At 38.7% G+C, this 13,425-nt stretch overlaps 1 protein-coding gene across 1 annotated transcript in view; it reads right to left on the bottom strand.

Moving 5' to 3' along the window:
- The window catches only part of MYZAP (myocardial zonula adherens protein), a 60,054-nt gene that overhangs the window by 13,323 nt on the left and 33,306 nt on the right, over positions 1-13,425 (bottom strand). The window contains exons 11-12 of the mRNA XM_067305304.1: positions 3,959-4,042; positions 3,428-3,528 (exon numbers count right to left, since the gene is read on the bottom strand). Of these exons, the coding sequence (XP_067161405.1) occupies positions 3,428-3,528; positions 3,959-4,042 (185 nt within the window). The remainder of the gene's footprint in view (positions 1-3,427; positions 3,529-3,958; positions 4,043-13,425) is intronic.

Below are 13,425 nucleotides of genomic sequence, written 5' to 3'. Positions count from 1 at the left end.
GATTTTCCTTTTAGCACTATTAATATTGACATGATGTATTTTAGAATTATTCTTCTGAAAAGAAACATTGAGCAGATGTTAGTATTTACAGCTTCTATACCAGTGAAAATTACAGGCCTCTGTCAAACGGTAGTTAATTTACCCTTTTGCTAATGGTTTTCACTGCAGTATTTCTCAAATGTTGTGCATAATACAATCCACAATGTTATGAATGACTTTTTAGAAAGAATGAACATTTTAAGCTTTTAGGAGTTGAACAGTATGTGAGGAAAAAAAAAAAAGCTTATGTGTAAATGGATGATGATCTGATCATAAAGGCTAGGGAAGTCTGAGCTTCCCATTTTATTCTGTTCGTATTTTGATTACATCAAGCAATTCATGTTCCTGCAAGGTACTTATACCAGATCAAAATATCCTCCAGTCCATCCTCCAGTCCAGGCTTCTTTATTTAATAGTAAAATAGCACAGTTACAGGATAAACAAAGTTCTCTAACAAATTCAGAAAAACATGAAATACTGCAAGAATGAGTTTGGGATTATGAGGTGAATATCACTATTTTAAATACAACTCTATTGAGTTTGAATTTGAACAGGCAGTAGTGAATTTAAGAATTTGCGCTAGACTGGAGACAAAAGCAACCACTTTGTGAAACCCCGTGGCAAGGTGAGTGCCTTCTAGGATTAACATTCAATGCAAGAACAACATTAATGTTACAAAACATAAATTGTTGGTTTTCTACAGCAGTAACTAATAACAAAAAAAATACCCTTCACTCATGTTAACAGAACTACAAGAAAATACTTATAATTCATTTTAGTTCACTAAAACTGGGAGATTAAAACAGAATGTAAAAAATACCCTATATATTAAAATATGTTCAGTAATAGAGGCAGTAGTTCCTGCTGGTACATAGAAGCCAGAGATAAGATTAAGTGTTTTGGAAGAAACAGTACTCAAAATCAAAATTCTTATTCAGATGAGAGAGTAACCAGCAATTGCTGTAGGTGAAATTCTGTTTAGTGAGAATTCCTTCCTCCAGTGCAAAAGGAACTTAAAATCTAAGTGACAGGGATTTTCCTACACAATTACTATTGAATGCATCTTTCACTTTACCCCATAACTGGGGAAGTACAAACCAGTGCCTCAATCCAACAAAGCAAAGTTCATTATAAAGCTGCTCTAGTGCTTACTGTTTGGAGCAACAAACATGATATTCACCTGCATGTGCTGAGGGGATTCTTGGAGAGGAGCAGCAGTTGCATCTCTCGCTCCCAGAAAAAGGACACTGGTTATTAGCTGGCCTCTCGCAGGTGACCAGCGCCCCAGCTACAGCAGGTCTCTGCGACAGGGCTGAAGAGCCCTCACGCTTTGTGTGCGGACAAGAGGGGAGCTCTCAGATTAATGCCCTTTGCCAGGGTACTTTCAGATTCTGCTTCTAGTAGTACTGAAAATAAAATATATTAGAACTTCATTGTACAAATAGAATTACAACACAATTGAAGAAAAAAAAACTGTACAACTGTACAACTCCTTCCTTACTAGTATTTGAAATGACACATTGCACTACACAGCTTCTCTCAAAGAAGCAATATTGACTGCTGTTTCACTCATCCCGTTTCTTCCATGTCCCCCTCACGGTCAATGTCAGTAACAACTTCAGATACGAAGTTACTAAAAAGCTGCTTTCAGGATAAATGTAGCAAGACCCCATGCTGCTGTTCTTCTCTATGGCTTGATAAAAATTTATCTAACCAAGCTGCAAAGGCGCAAGATATTTGCTTATATTTAAAAAGCACATTGACTTGAATGCTCAAGATGTACTGTTCTTTGTGCTAAACTCCAACACTCTCTTGAATGGGGTGTACGTCCTCACTGGCCTTGCACTTTCAGGAGATCTTCTGTTCTCAATACTTGTGCTGTTAAGGAGACAAGAAAAAGCTTACAAAGTTTAGTGTTAGAGGATCAGACAGCTGGGCTGGATGTGCCACTGCAATAAATTTTTGCTATTGATAGGCTAAAATTAAGCTCTTCAGCCTATTTGTTATGTTCCATATTTATTTAAATGCCACAAAGAATACTTGATAAAAGCTATGGCTGATACTGATAAGTTTAGATGCACGCATCAGCTGGAGCTCGTATTGGAATGGACAACTAGAGCTAAGGGTCCTGTGCCGATAAAGACAGAAATGTTACATTTAAGAACACAACTGTAAACTGTAATTCCATAAAAACTAAACTGCATACATGTCAAAGATAAATCTCAAAATCAGGAAAAAAAAAAAAGATAAGTAGAGGCTGTGTTTACGCCAAAGATACTTGTCTGTTGGCACTCTGAGTGAAAACACTGTTTTTGAGGTTTCATAGCTTATGCCATTAAAATATGTTCTAGCCTGAACACTGGCAAATATACTCAAAAGTGACTGCTTTTAAACTGAGAAGAGAAATTTTAGTTTGTATAGGAGTTTGCTGATTTCAAATACTAATTTACATTGCTCAAACTAAATGATTCAATTTGCAGGACAGTTAAGATGAACTAGTTTACCTATGGGTAGTAAAAGTAATGCACAATGATCGTTAAGAATTGGCCAAGGACATTCACTACCTTACTATTTTGGTTTCTGTTTTCCCCTTCCCTGTGATGGCTTGTTGGAGGAAGAGAGTCAGGTGCAAGTTGACAGCCTTGCTACCAGGGCTCAGTGCAATCCCGCTGCAGTGCCCAGGAGGAGGACGAGGACGAGGACGAGGAGGGAAGGCACACATACATGCCTTAAGTTTTACAAAGCTGGGCTATGGAGCCAAGGGCCACCACAGAACGTCGACAACCCTCCAGATAAGGGAGCACTAATGTGCCCGCCCTGCTTACTTGGCAATCTTCCACTTCGGAACAGGGTATCTCCAAAAATTGTTGCAGCCCTGAACTGTACTGTAGTGAACACCAGACAGCTCTGTTGGAGTTACCTGCCCTTTAAAACGGTCCAGGAAGCTTCTCCCAGAACACAAGGGATAAAACATGCATGAAGCCAGCATTAACCAGGCTTGGGGCAGCATTGGACACTGTAGCAATGTTTTACCAAGATTTCCCCCATTTCACAAAATCACATCTCTTGACTCCTAGCTTAATTTCTTGCTTAAATCATGTTCCTGTCAACAAGTACACCCAAGGGTTTGCATCTAAAAAACCCCACACAACTGTCTATTGTAGCTATCAGAAATTAAAGTCATTGGTAGGTCAGCTTCATTAAATATCCTACTCCACAAATCATTAAGTACATTACAGCTAGTAGATACAATCTTTAAAAATTACTAAAATTTTGCAAAACTCCACAATCCGCTCCAACAGTTTACTAATATAATGTTTTACTAAGACAGCACCAATAAAGGACACTGTGAAGAAGTTTGCTATGAACAAGCAGAAAAACTGAATACCTGAATGGAAGATCACATCCTACACCAGTATCTCTGGTTTCTGTATTGGTCTTTGGTTGGTTTTCCATTAAATAGTCCAATTTATCTTGTAATTCTTTATTCTGGAAAACAGTAATTTTCAACACAGGTTTGTTTTATTTAAATAATAATAATTAAAATAAGAAAATATAACAGCAAATTGGCTTTTCTCTGTAAGAAATAATGTAAACATTTTTATTAAGAAAATAAGAGTCCTTACTTTTGGGAAAAAATATAAATCAAACCAACAGTCTTTGTTCAGAAGCTTCTGTTTTAAGTACTTATAATACTGTTATAAAATTGTACATTAAGAAAACTAGCATGAGTACTGAGCCTTTGTATTACATACATTCCTTATGTGATTGATGTCATAAGTTTGATTTCCATACTGAAGAACAGTAAATACATGTACTAAATATCCATCTGGATAACATCAGACAGCAGCAAATCCACCTTTAATGGGTTTCAAATAAAATAATCAAAATAATATAAACTTAAAAGGTAATGCCTTACCTCACATTCTAAGAAAGAGATTTTTTCTAAAAGCTGTATTATAAATAATTCCTTTTCTTTTACTTTCTTCCTTAGCATTTCAATCTGTGGAGAAACACAAAACAAAGACATTTAATCTAATGGTGATGGGAAGAGGAGGAAAAAGATGTAGATACTGTGGGAAGAAACAGGCTTAATTTCATTGTTTGGCCACTATTGAATACCTTTCACAAACTGCCTTAATCCATGGATTCTCTACCATCCCATATGATTAGGATAGTATATATAAAGACCATACATGCCTACTAACATGACTTTTAAGAATCCATATTTCTTTGGAAACAGAAACTCAAACATTGTCATGTGACAAAGTGAACTAAGGAAAAAGCCACCTCTCACTCAAAGGCCTTTGCTCTTGTCCCAAAAATACATTGCACATTTGCTAGTTTCCTGAAGGTCTTATTTATTTAATTTTTTCCTGGTATACCAGATACTCATTGAAAAAAAGCACATTTTCATTTTATACTTCAGGGAGAGGGAAGAGGCTATTTACAGTGAACATGAAAAATAAAGTAAGATTAGCTGTGTCAAAAATATTGTGGCTTAACACTGTCTAAGAAACCTCTTGACTAGCACAGAAATCTGTTCCTTTCAGGTGACCCCATTTAGAAGACAAGAGCAACTGAGTATCTCATGCAAACAGATTGAAATTTCTCCTCAGATCAAAGAAAATCATTTGTTATTCTCTCTCAACCCCTGCTGACTACAACTACTAAAACAACAGCTCATAAAAACAGCAAAACAAAATAATAGTTAAACAGAAAATTCAAATGTTACTGCTTCTCCTCGAGGAGATTCAGGTTAATATTCATAGACAGCTGTAGGCATGCACAGCTTTACAAGCACAAAAGACAAGGTGCATCCTAAATCCATAGTTACAATCTACTTCAGATGCAGAAAACAGTGGTAAAATATCTCTGCGGAGGATGTTCAGAAGTGCACTGAAAGAACAACCTGAGGGAGAAGAGGGATCCTGCCCAATGTCTGCATGGAGGGAGGAGCGGGGAGACGATGGATTTGATGCTGCCTCCTGGGCTCGTACAAGGTTTGTCCTACAGCAACAGCAATGAGAGCTGGTAACGGTGGATGATCATTTTGCTCTCAGTGTCAAATGGTGTCTAGTTAGTAATTTTTCCAGCTCTATTTCAATCCACCTTCCTTGAACAAGCCATTTCAAGTCAGAAGACTTGAAAGACGTCAGAAGACGGGATTCTCTTCCCTGTCGAAGTCCCTGGGAATGTGCCTCTTTCAACTGAGGTCCTAAAACATCACCAGCTAAACCCCTTTCCCTGGGAAGTGCTCCATGCCAGCTCTTAAACGAGGCAGAGCCCAACTGACTTCTGCTTTACCAAACAGTGCATTGTTTAAGGCAGTTATCTCTACAATTCATTAAAGTATATTAGAGTAAATTAAGATACAAAAAGCTTCTGGTCTTAAGCCTGAAAGCAGAAATAAAAGCAAACCAAGCCAGTGAATGGATGGCCCACATCACAAATGGAATGCCAGAGTCTGCCATGTGCTGCCTTTAACAAAGCCTTTATTACTATATATATAAATAAAAGAGCGCACACCCTAAAGCTGTGTTAGATGAGGAAAGAATGATATTCAAACTGCCACTGAGCACTAGAAAAGTGTGTACCCCACATATTCCTTCACATTTTTGGGTAGTATGCCAACAATGACATTAGATCTATGCCTAGAGCTTTTTGTCAGAAGAAAACTATAAAAATACCCATGGGTAATAAAAGATAGGTATTTTCTATAAAACTTCACATAAATGAGGTGGCCTTATTCTGTCAGGTTATCAATTGGCTGTGGGCTTTCATTGACACAATTTTAAGGAAAAAGTAAAAGTATTTATTCAGTAAAATGTGGTTTAGTGGACTTTTACTTAAAACGATTTAGTTTTATAGAACAGCCAAACTGAAATCAAGCAAAGCTCCAAATGCATTCTTTTTTCCTGGCAGTCTTTGCATTACCTTGATGCACAAGAAAGGCCATTTCCAAATGCTTGGTCAAATTTCCCATCTGCTCTCACCAGTTGCTTTTTAATTCTATATTTTAAAAATATTTTTAATCAATCTTGTGAAAGCCTATTAACAAATCCCTTCAAAACCACCAATGTAAAACTTTTCAGTGTACAGTATCTGGAAACAATGACCAATAGAAATATTCACACCCTGCTAAAATAAAATGAGAATTCACAGATACTCAAAAGTATAATAATCAAAACAACAGTATTGCTATTGTGCCCTGCTCCCCCCTCCAGATCTATTACCAGGTATTAAGAAGATTGCAACCAATCCTTACAGAAGTACTAAAAAAGCCGGAGTAAAACAAATGTATAAGTTAAACCAAAGAATGAAAAGTTATAAAACCACCAACTCAACTTTAATTCACAGTCTTCATGATTTCAATTATCATGTATCATTTGACACTATAATCAGTTATTACTGGGAAAAGATAAAATGTAAATTCAATACAGAAAGTGTTTGCAGGTGAATAGTAACATAATACATAAAGCAGGGATAAGTGCAATCATCATCTGTCTTTTTCAAAATCAGGCATTTCCTTTCTATCCACGTTCTTTTCTCTTTCACCTTAAAAGTGCATACAAAAACTAGCCATGTCATCTAAAGCTGTTACCATTTCAGTTTTCGTATCATAGAAATACAAAGCTTGTAGCATATGCAGAACCATGGAACACGTTTTGATCTCTGTGTTTAATTACAACTACGTTTAATAGTATGGCTAGGTTAAGTCTGCCACATTTTCATTATGAGTAGGTTAAATCTTGTCAGTAAACTCCACTTGGGAAAAGATAAGCTGTTGTTCTAGGGCTTTCAGGTGGGTCTTCCCCAGTAATGTTCTGTTCTCCTTCTGTGCACGCAAGGAAGCAATTTGAACACCAGTGTTCGGGATGCTCACAGAGAGCAGAAGACTGAAGCCAGGTACAGCTATGTGATCAGCGTGTTTTGCCCTTACCGATATCCTTTCCTGTTATTGAAGTTAACATATCTCATCAGCTGCCTGTTCTGCTTTTTACATCAAACACAAATACTTCTGTTTTCAAATTAGGTATCGAATTAGGCACTAAATGCAAGGCCAAATTCTTTCATTTCATAAAAATTTAACATGAGTTATATTCACCCTATGATACAAAGGCTTTAAGAAAACAGTGAACTAAACTGTGAAAGGAACCATTATGTTTACCATTATTATGTATAAATAGGTTTAGTCTAAGTTACAGTTAAACTCATATCTGTTTATTCTTCACATTGGATACAGAGATGCAAACACTGTACGGATGTTTCTGAATGACTTTAACTAGCATAGTCTGATGGCAAAAATGAATGTGGACACCTCAAAATCCAGTGGAGAAGGCAAATGGGAAGACTTTGACAAACAGCTTCCTCCCCTTCCCAAACACAAACCTCTCCTCCAAAAAGACATTTTGCAATTTGACAGGAGTGTTACTACTTTTAAATTTTTTTTTGAGAATCACCTAAGGACTAACAGACTGAACCATACACAACAATACTCCCTGACTCCTTTTAACATGTTTTCATAACATCAGTCAGAATCTATTAAATTATTCTACTTTGTCCCTCTGGAGAATTATGACAGAATTTTAAAATAAACCTTCGCTACTACAGAATGGAGAAGAGGCAAACATTGTACTATATTGTCACATGCACAACAAAGTTGCAGAAAGCTTTAAACCTACCCACAGGCTTGACGTGGATGACACATCCCACCAGAGTCATTTACTACATAAAAGTTTACTTACTGGATAAGGATTTGAATATACATCATCTTATGCCATTAGTTTAGGGAAGACCAGGTGTGATCAAACTTGATTTGATTACCTTTCAAGGGAACATGCCACTTACTTACAGGAAAGCAGGCAAAACAGGAATAATTTTGGTGAATTATAAATCATTTATTATATTAAATAAAATGAAACCTTAATTCAGTACATTTGTCTAAGTTACGCTGCATAAAGTAAAAGTGCAATGGTTTCCTTTGAGAAAGGAATGTAACAAGGACACTGACTTGTAACGCTGGTATCAGGTAAAGCATTTCAAAAATAAAATTAATGCCTTCCTACTTTACACTATTTCAAATTTTTCATAAAAATGTTAGTTATGGCAAACTAATCTAAAATAATAATGCTTACAGCACCACACACATGTTTATTGCACAAATCCAGCTCTGGAGAGGGTCTTTGTTCCAAGGAGTTGCATAAAGTGAAAGAACAACTAGACAGTGATAGAGCAGTAGATTTTGATTTTTAGTTGAACATAAGGTAAAGAAAAAGAGGAGAAGCAAGGCAAGGCAAATGGAATAATGAGTTAAGGGCCTGAGTGGTGGCCAGAGTAGACTAGTGTCAGGCACAAAAGTGTGACCCAGAGAAACTCAAATTCCTTGGACTGACTGTTGGATCTGAGCCACTTCTGGATTGACTCCAGGGCAAAATCATCACCAAGATGTTCAGACATTTTCTTTGGGCAAAGCCCAAGGCCTATAATCCACCTCAGTCTTGCTGTGTCTGCAGACTTTAGCACTTCATTTCATTGCTGACTCAGCAACCTGCTCCCAAATCTGGCTTTTGTGTGATTAGCCTCGCAGATTTCTCCGTCATTTTCTCTGAGCACTATTTGCACATATCCTTCAAATTCTCCTCTGCCAGCCTGCCCTACAAGGGCCCAGACAGACTTTTCCTAGCACTGGTCTCTTCTCCTGCCTTGTATTTTGGAATCATGAGCAACTGCTTTTCCTCCAGCACTTTTACAATCTTCACATGCATGTTAGGCAGTCAAACAAAAACTGGCAACCTACTCAGCAATATGATAGACTTAATGGCCCACTCCTTCCTTTGAGGACAGCTCCCCTGACAACAGCGCTCTGAATTTAGCAATCTTGGGCCACATCATCACCCTGTTTCCAGACACGGCATTCCCTTGCCTCCCCACCTTGCCGTATTCTCCATCCTGTGCTGATTGCTTCTGCATTTCTCCCCTCTGTTGGAGGGCAGATGACTATTCCAGAAACTGGGTGGGAACAGCAGCAAGGCCCAGTTGTCACCCATTTGGTCTGTCAGTGACCAAAAGGCATCACATGCTCTTTGGCCACCCTAGGGCTGAGGAGCAAAGCATACTCCCAATAGTGCTACGCTGTCAGGAGCAATGACCACCCTGGCTTGGTCGCTCAGCATGCGCCCACTGCTCAGGAGCTCTGCACCTGCCAACGGGCTGGCATGGCTGGGAGCCCTGAGGCCACCCTGCTTCACACCGCGATGCCAGGCTGCCCGGCACAGGAGAAGGCACCTGATCGTCATCAGCCACGGGCAGAACCATGAAATCCCTAGCAGACCACGCTGGGTGCGCAGCTGCCATCACACACGTTTACTGCAGCGTCTAATGATGCAATTCAGGACATGAATGCCCCACGTGCAGCAGGAATTATCCTGAATTTACTCACTGGCTCAGGCTTAATAAGGCCTCAGCACTTCTTTTCAAGCTCACTCCTTGTCACCAGCCTACTGCTGACCACCACTATACTTTTGCCTCTGTTTTAAAGTTCAAGATCATCACTCGCAAACTCTTTCTACCTCCAGATTATCACCTTATCTTGTAACATCTCCCAGATAATTCAGTTCCTCTTGTCCATCCCCTTAGTGAAGATATGTTTCTTTCTCACTGCTGCACCTTATTTGGTCTCCAATACATGTCCTGAAATACCAGACAAGATTGCCACAGTACTCGCATGGACTGCATAAATACTTCTAGGAAGAGTTGAACTTCTGAATGCCTCTTGCTCCACCAACAAACCAAACTTTATTTTAGTAAAGATTGAAAGCTGGATGCACAAGCCAAGAGCATTAAACTGACTTCATCTAAGAAGAACAGTCAAGAAGAGAATTGTGAGACCTAAAAGAAATGTAGAGTCCTTCTCTAAAGAAATGCTGGCGAAGTGAGTAGTGATATTAGAAGGGAAATCAAGACAATTACAAAGTAATTGCAGCAGAAAGAAATACAGTCTTAAAAGAGAATGAAAGTTGTGCCCAATTGTAGAGCTTTCATAAGGAAAATGAAATAACAAAGCTTTATTTTATTCTTTCTACTCAGTCACAGTATTGGAGGCTTGAAATACACATTGATCCATTGAATTGGAACGGATCCAGCTGTTACATAAACTCAGTCAACATTTACCTTTTGACATTATCATCCATTAATTTAAAATATTTATCAGAACATGACACAAGTATTATATATTATTCAAGTATTGTGTATTTTCCTTATTCATCTACCATTAATGAATCTGGCATTTGTAATACTGATGAACAGGCATGAACAAACTGGTCATAAATATGACTAAACACAGGACAAACACTTATTATGTTATACAAAACAAGACAGACAAGACGTTACAACATCAGCCCGAACTCTCAGACACAGCTGCTGTACAGGTAAAACAAGATTTTACTCCAGAGTCCACTATTGCATTGGACCTTAAGTGGTGCTTATCAGAGCCCAGACAACAGTGTTGAAATTTTTTCAAGTATATAACAAAGTAGGTAGGAATGAGCTTCTTTTCCTTTTAATCCCAATTAAACTGCTTCAGTCACCCTTCAATACTTTTGTTCTAGCATTTTAAAACTCCTATTGCATATAAAGAAAAAGTGACGACTTAGTAACTGATTTAAGTTATTGCACTAACTTAAGAGAGCTTCCTAAGCTAGTGAGCTATATGAATACATTAAATCAGTCTTTGATGCGTGTCTGTTGCTAAAGCAGGCCCATAGGGCCTAGATGTTCTAATGGGTTATAAACATCTGCACATTGGCTAACTGTTCAACCCACCTTATTAAGAGCTACCTTAGTAATGTGCAAGTCTTCTAATTAATGACTTGGCCAGGAAATCCCCAGCTGAGAAAGCTGATGCTATGCATGTAGAAACACTCTCCCCAAACACCAGCAGTGATTCTATTTTTGCCAATAGATAAGCAATGCATTGCATTGCTCAAGTCCACAGAGGCAGTCCAAACACGTCAGATTTTTTGGAGGGTGGGGGTGGTATTTATGTGCTGCCGTTTATCTTTGGCATCTCTCTGTCATCGATAATTCCATTTTCTCTGTTTCTGTGTGGCTTCTTTTACTTGGACTAAAATTGAAACTGTACCTCCACATTAAGACTGGGATATTTTGCAATGCATCTGGAGTTGGAGTATCTTGACAGACAAATTTTCAGCTGGTCAAGTCTTTGGTAGTAAAATTTCTTCTTTATTCCCCATTTGTGCAGTACAAAGGATCTTCTGTATTTGGGATACCATTTGCTTGTTAGCAGGCAATATATAAACTTGCATGCAAGTGTCTTCCACAACAGAACAGGATACAGCTTCTCTCTGGTGTTTGGTCACCATTTATTATCCAAAGAATCTGAGACTAAAGGTGGAGAACAGCTCATGGGCCATGACCTAGAGACAGTTCAATTCAGTAGTTAGGGGAATTTCATGTGAAATCTGAGTTCTGTAAATAATTTCTTGCCATGGAATCAAATAGGCTTTTCTCCTTTCAGTCCCTTTCAGAACAGCTCCTTATTTCTGCATCTACCCACTAGCCCTGCTTACAAGTGTAAATGTGTGTTTTCTTCCCTCTCCTGCTTCTTAGCAATGAAACACTATTACATATAAGCTTTTTGTGCCATGAAAATGTGATCCATTCCTATTGCACAAACTTCAAAATTAAAGCTCTCTTAAACCTCTCCAGGTTTGGAATGGAGATCAAGTCAGGAAATATTTTTGTTGTTGCTGATTTAAACTTTGTATTTCTTTTGAAGTTTTGTAGCTTCATCTTACACTAAACTGTCTCCCGTCTCCTACACTGGCACAAATAGATAAACAGATTAACCAAATTGAATAGATAAAAGAGCAAGCTTTCACTCATCCATCTGAACAACAGCAATTTCAGCCCTTAAGGAAACAACATGGTAGTAGCTTCCCACATCCTCCCATAGTGCCTCTACATTCACATCTGCCTGCTCAATTGAGTCTCTGCTCTTGAGCCTCCTCGGTGGAAGGCTTGAAGCTTGGGTCCTTCCACCTTTCACACTGGGAGTCCCGCTGCGAGCTCTGCCTCTGACCAAACAGGCTTTTTCCTGAGCTGCCTCAGAAAGCCTGTCGCTGCCCAGCTGTACTTTAAGATGTCTACAAAGGAGAGCAAAAAGACGACTAAAGGGAGAAACTAACCAAGTCTACCATTATTAATGTTCACAGATTTCATCACTGAGCTCTGGGTGATCCACTCTGCCTCTTCTCATTCTTTTTGAAAGCCAGTTATGTACAAAGAGCATGAGAATAGAGACTGGGTTTCTGTACATCTGCCAATGCAGATTCTTCACTTCTGACCATCAGCACTCCATGTGCAATGTCCTGCGCTAAGCTGGGAACAAACAGGTTCGTTTAACAAACGAGTTCAACACTGAGAAAAATCTGTTCAGCTTAAGTCATCTGTAATGAGAGCATCAGGCTGTAAGACTATGCAGGAGGACCTTCTGGTCAGCTGCTCTTCTAACCAGCTGAGATCTCAGTTCCCACAGTGGAGAATCCCTATGGGGCCTCAAAATTATTGTGCCTGAGATCTAATACACAGAGATGTCCAAGGTCACAGATTTCGGCAAACTTCTAATTTCTCTCTTATTTAATCATTTATTTTCTTATGAAAGTTATCTTCCATGCGCCTATTCAATTTATGACTGGTCTGCCTAGGCCAAGTTGAAAGGGGTTCTATCAAAGTCTGAGAGGGGAGGATTTATTTTCAGAGAAAAATTTAGAAGCAAATGATTTCTTGGCTAAGGAGCATAAGCACTCTCAACTGTGATGTCCTTCCTCACTTGGGCTTGATTCCACTCAAAGCAGGTGGCAAATCTATTGCATTCAACACCAACAAGATGGGTCCTTTGAAGAGGAAGGCTTTAATACTCTTTTCCTCCATGGCTTCCTACATTTGGTGCTCTCTCTTAGCTTTCCCTTTCATGCACACCTACATTAGGGCTGACCACAGTCCTCTAACTCATTTTTAAATGCCATCAAAACCAGCAACGGAAGTGTTAGAGCTACCCAGTGTACCACAAGACTCCACTAGAAAGCATCTTTTTCACTTCCTTCTGACTGCTTGCTGTTCCCTTCAGGATGCCTCACATCTGTCACTTGCAAATGATCTGTCATCTTTCCCTAAAAATGGCCTGAAGAGCAATCTATTTTGTGAATTTTCAGCCACAAAACTCTTCTCTGTAATTCTTCAGCTTTGAGAGTTCTCCGTATGAGTTTGAAGCAGCGTATCTTGTTTTTTCAGCAGTCCTTTCAAATGAGTTTCATTTCTGCTGCTGTGCTTTGTTTAAATTGGAGATGCTAACAGCATGAACCT

The sequence above is a fragment of the Apteryx mantelli genome, chromosome 15, assembly GCF_036417845.1.
Source record: "Apteryx mantelli isolate bAptMan1 chromosome 15, bAptMan1.hap1, whole genome shotgun sequence".
Taxonomy (NCBI): domain Eukaryota; kingdom Metazoa; phylum Chordata; class Aves; order Apterygiformes; family Apterygidae; genus Apteryx; species Apteryx mantelli.
Note: the sequence above shows the minus strand (reverse complement) of the source record. Positions and strands in the feature narration are given on the sequence as shown.